Genomic DNA, 4,163 nt, shown 5'->3' on the forward strand with positions numbered 1-4,163 from the left:
GGAAAAGATTTAAAGGGATGCTGGTGAAGTGTCCTCACCATGGCATTCCAGATCAGATGCTTGTCCAGAGATTCTATATGGGGTTAGCTGACAATCTAAAGGCCAATGTGGATGCCTCAGCTGGAGGTGCATTTTTTAGTAAGACATTCACCGAGTGCAAAGTCCTTCTTGACAAGATGTCCCAAAATTCGAGGTGGATGACTAGAGGTACAACACTGGCACCCATAGTGCATTCAGTTCCTCTTGACCCAAATAATTCGCATGCAGAGAACATGGCCACACTCATGACTCAGATGAGTATTTTGACAAAGAAGATAGATGAGATGGGTACCAAACAGGTGCATATTGTTGACACGACAAATGGAGGACTGTGTACACCCTGTGTTAATCAATCTTATGTATGTTCATGGAGCGGAGAAGGTAAAAATCAACGGGCAAGGGAAGATATGAATTATGTTAACAACTTTAAGGGTCAGAGACAAGGAGGACAGCAGAGGAGACCGGCACCAAATCAGCAATACAGACCCAACATGCCTCAGCCTGGGGGCATGCAAGTTCAAGGCCAAATGGTGCCATACCACCAAAGACAACAGGGCTGGCTACCCATAGCAGAACCAGCAATAGTTGACATATCAGCCACCTTCTCAGCAGCAAGATAACAACATGGTATAGATCAAGGGATACTCCAGCAACTCATTGGGACAAATGGTAAGATGCAAGAAAAGTTGGCAGTACATGATTCAGCTATAAAGAACATTGAAACTCAGTTGGGGCAGTTGTCTATGGCTTTAAACAACTGCCCCCAGGGAACATTGCCAGCGGACACAAATATTAACCCTAAGGAGCAAAACCCGAATCAGCTGATGGAAGTAAGTCTCCAGAATGGGAGAGATTTAGACAAAGAGCAGGAGGTTGCACAAGCCAGCAAAGAGACTACGCCAGCCACTTCAATTCCACTAGAGGTAGATGAACTATCAAATCTGACTAAAGTGGTGGTTGAACAAGGTCAAGATGAAAAGGGTAAGGCTAAGGTAAATAAACAAGCTGCAGAACAGGTGGTGCCTCTTGTGCCACAGAACCCCAACAGAGAGAAGTCAGCAAGCTGTGCACAAAGGGTGATACCTGCACCATTCCCTCAGAGACTGGTAAAACAAAGGAAGGAAGATCAATACAAGAAATTCATGGAGATGCTGCGTCAAATTCAGTTGAATATTCCTTTGATGGATGCCTTGAGGGAGATGACAGGTTATGCGAAGATGATGAAAGACCTAATGTCACAGAAGTTTGATTTTCAGGACCTATCCACAGTGACTCTGACGCAGCGTAGTAGTGACCAGACCGATGGCTCAAAAGATGTCCGACCCAGGTAGCTTCACTATTCCATGCATGATTGGGAGTTATGCATTTTGCAAAGGCATTATGTGATTTGGGAGCCATCATAAATTTGATGCCTCTGGCTGTATACACCAAACTGGGCATTGGCAGAGCTAGACCGACTTCGATGCTGCTGCAGCTGGCTGACCGCACGGTAAAAAGGCCTACTAAGATTCTTGATGATGTGTTGGTGCAAGTGAGGAAGTTCGTGTTCCCTGCAGACTTTGTTATTATAGACTGTCAGGTAGATGAGGAGATACCTATCATTTTAGGTAGGCCATTTTTGGCCACTGGGAGAGCACTGATCAATTGTGAGACTGGAGAACTAAAAATGAGACTAAACGATAAAGAAGTCATATTCAATGTTCAGCAATCTATGAGGAGACCCAGTGAATATGTTAATTGCTCTCTAGTGGAGGCAGTGGATATGATCCTGCAAGAAGATGATGTGACCCTGACTACTAAAGATCCATTGGAGGCATGTCTGATAAATTTAGAAGAGATAGATGGTGAAGGGTTAGCTGAGTGGGTCATGGCACTTGAAGGCCAAGGATTCTGGAAAAGGGAACCTCAGTTCGAGTCCCTTGAGTTAGAAAAAAAGGCTACACCTCCAGCAAAGCCATCAGTAGAGGAACCACCCAAGCTGGAGCTGAAGCCGCTCCCAGCTCACCTCAGGTATGTTTTCTTAGGCCCTGATTCTACTTTTCCTGTTATTATATCATCCGGTTTGCTAGATGTGCAGGTAGAACAGCTCTTACAGGTACTGCAGGAAAGTAAGACTACCATTGGCTGGACCATGGAAGACATAAAAGGGTATCAGTCCAGCCTTCTGTATGCACAAGATTCTCTTGGAAGAAGGGCACAAACCTTCCAGACAACATCAACGAAGGCTGAACCCGAACATGAAAGAGGTAGTAAATAAGGAAGTGATCAAATGGTTAGACGCGGGAATCATCTTCCCTATTTCTGATAGCAATTGGGTCAGCCCTGTCCAATGTGTGCCGAAAAAGGGGGGAATGACTGTTGTGCAAAATGAGAACAATGAGTTGATCTCAACTCGTACAGTCACGGGATGGCAGATTTGCATGGATTACCGAAAATTGAACACAGCCACCCGGAAGGACCACTTCCCCTTGCCTTTCATTGACCAAATGTTGGACAGGCTGGCTAGGCGATCACACTTCTATTTCTTGGATGGATATTCGGGGTACAATCAGATATCAATAGCCCCCGAAGATAGATACAAAACATCCTTCACTTGTCCGTATGGCATCTTCGCCTTTTAAAGAATGCCTTTTGGGCTTTGCAATGCACCGGCGACATTTCAACGGTGCATGTTAGCCATTTTCACAGACATGGTGAAGGATATTATGGAGGTCTTTATGGATGATTTCTCCATGGTGGGAGATTCATTCAAGGACTGTCTTCACAACTTAAGAAGAGTGCTCAAAAGATGTGTGGAGACAAATTTAGTGTTGAACTAGGAGAAGTGTCATTTTATGGTACAGGAAGGGATAGTCCTGGGGCATCGACTGTACAGTAAAGCAATTGAGGTCGACCATGCTAAGGTTGACGTGATTGAAAAGATAACACTTCCCACTTCAGTCAAGGCAGTGAGAAGTTTCCTTGGGCACGCCGGGTTCTACAGGCGATTCATAAAAGATTTCTCCAAAATTGCTAACCCATTATGCAAACTCCTTGAAAAGGATCACCCCTTTGTGTTTTCTAATGATTGTAGGTTGGCATTTGAGGAGCTGAAGAAGCGATTGGTGACTGCACCCAACTGGGAGCAGCCATTTGAGCTCATGTGCGACGCAAGTGACTATGCCATAGGAGCAGTCTTAGGGCAGCGAAAGGATAAATTGATGCACCCAATTTACTATGCAAGCAGAATGCTAAGCGGTGCACAACTCAATTACACCGTGACGGAAAAGGAAATGTTGGCTGTCGTTTTTGCATTCGACAAATTCAGGTCATACTTGATTGGCTCGAAGGTTATTGTTTACACTGACCATGCAGCAATTAGATACCTGGTAGAAAAGAAGGAGTCAAAGCCACGCTTGATTCGCTAGGTTCTTCTGTTGCAAGAATTCGATCTGGAGATACGTGACAGAAAAGGGATAGCGAACCAAGTAGCTGACCATCTCTCACGATTGGAAGGAGCTGAAAAGAAGGTAGAGGTTGAGGATATAACAAAGACATTCCTGGATGAACAGTTACTGGCAATGACAATGGAGGAGGCACCATGGTATGCTGATATTGCTAATTATTTAGCAAGTGGTATTGTACCTTATGAACTCTCCTCAATACAAAAGAAAAAGTTCTTTTATGATTGTCAGTATTATTATTGGGATGAACCTCTGTTGTTTAAAATATGTGTAGATAACATGATCTGGTGGTGTATCCCCGAGAAAGATCAACATTCTATTTTGCAGGCTTGCCATGCTTCACCATATGGTGGACACTTTGGAGGAATTCGGACAGCAGCTAAGGTGTTGGATTCAGGCTTGTACTGGCCTACTCTGTTCAAGGATGCTCATGTTTGGGTTAAAAGCTGCGATGAATGCTAAAGAACTGGCAACATATCTCGTAGACACGAGATGCCAATGATCACAATTCAAGAAGTGGAGATTTTTGACATGTGGGGGATTGACTTCATGGGGCCATTCGTCAGCTCGTATAGTAACAAGTACATATTGGTAGTAGTTGACTATGTCTCCAAGTAGGTCGAAGTAGTGGCTCTTCCGACCAATGATGCTAAAGGGGTATTAGGCTTTCTAAAGAAGAAC

The 4,163-nt window shown here is 44.3% G+C and overlaps 1 protein-coding gene across 1 annotated transcript; it reads left to right on the top strand.

The window, feature by feature from the left end:
• The first annotated feature begins 713 nt into the window (after window positions 1-713).
• LOC138876899 (uncharacterized) lies at window positions 714-2,296 on the top strand. The gene is made up of 2 exons (XM_070156042.1): window positions 714-1,366; window positions 1,486-2,296. The coding sequence occupies exons 1-2, from the start codon at window positions 714-716 to the stop codon at window positions 2,294-2,296; spliced, it is 1,464 nt and encodes a 487-aa protein (XP_070012143.1).
• Window positions 2,297-4,163: the final 1,867 nt, after the last annotated feature.

The sequence above is a fragment of the Nicotiana sylvestris genome, chromosome 1 (assembly GCF_000393655.2).
Source record: "Nicotiana sylvestris chromosome 1, ASM39365v2, whole genome shotgun sequence".
Lineage (NCBI taxonomy): Eukaryota > Viridiplantae > Streptophyta > Magnoliopsida > Solanales > Solanaceae > Nicotiana > Nicotiana sylvestris.

Coding starts and splice junctions, on each gene's coding strand:
- LOC138876899 (XM_070156042.1), top strand. CDS start 714: ATGCAAGAAAAGTTGGCAGTACATGATTCAGCTATAAAGAACATTGAA. Junction 1,367..1,485: donor TCAAAAGATGTCCGACCCAG/GTAGCTTCACTA, acceptor GGGCATTGGCAG/AGCTAGACCGACTTCGATGC.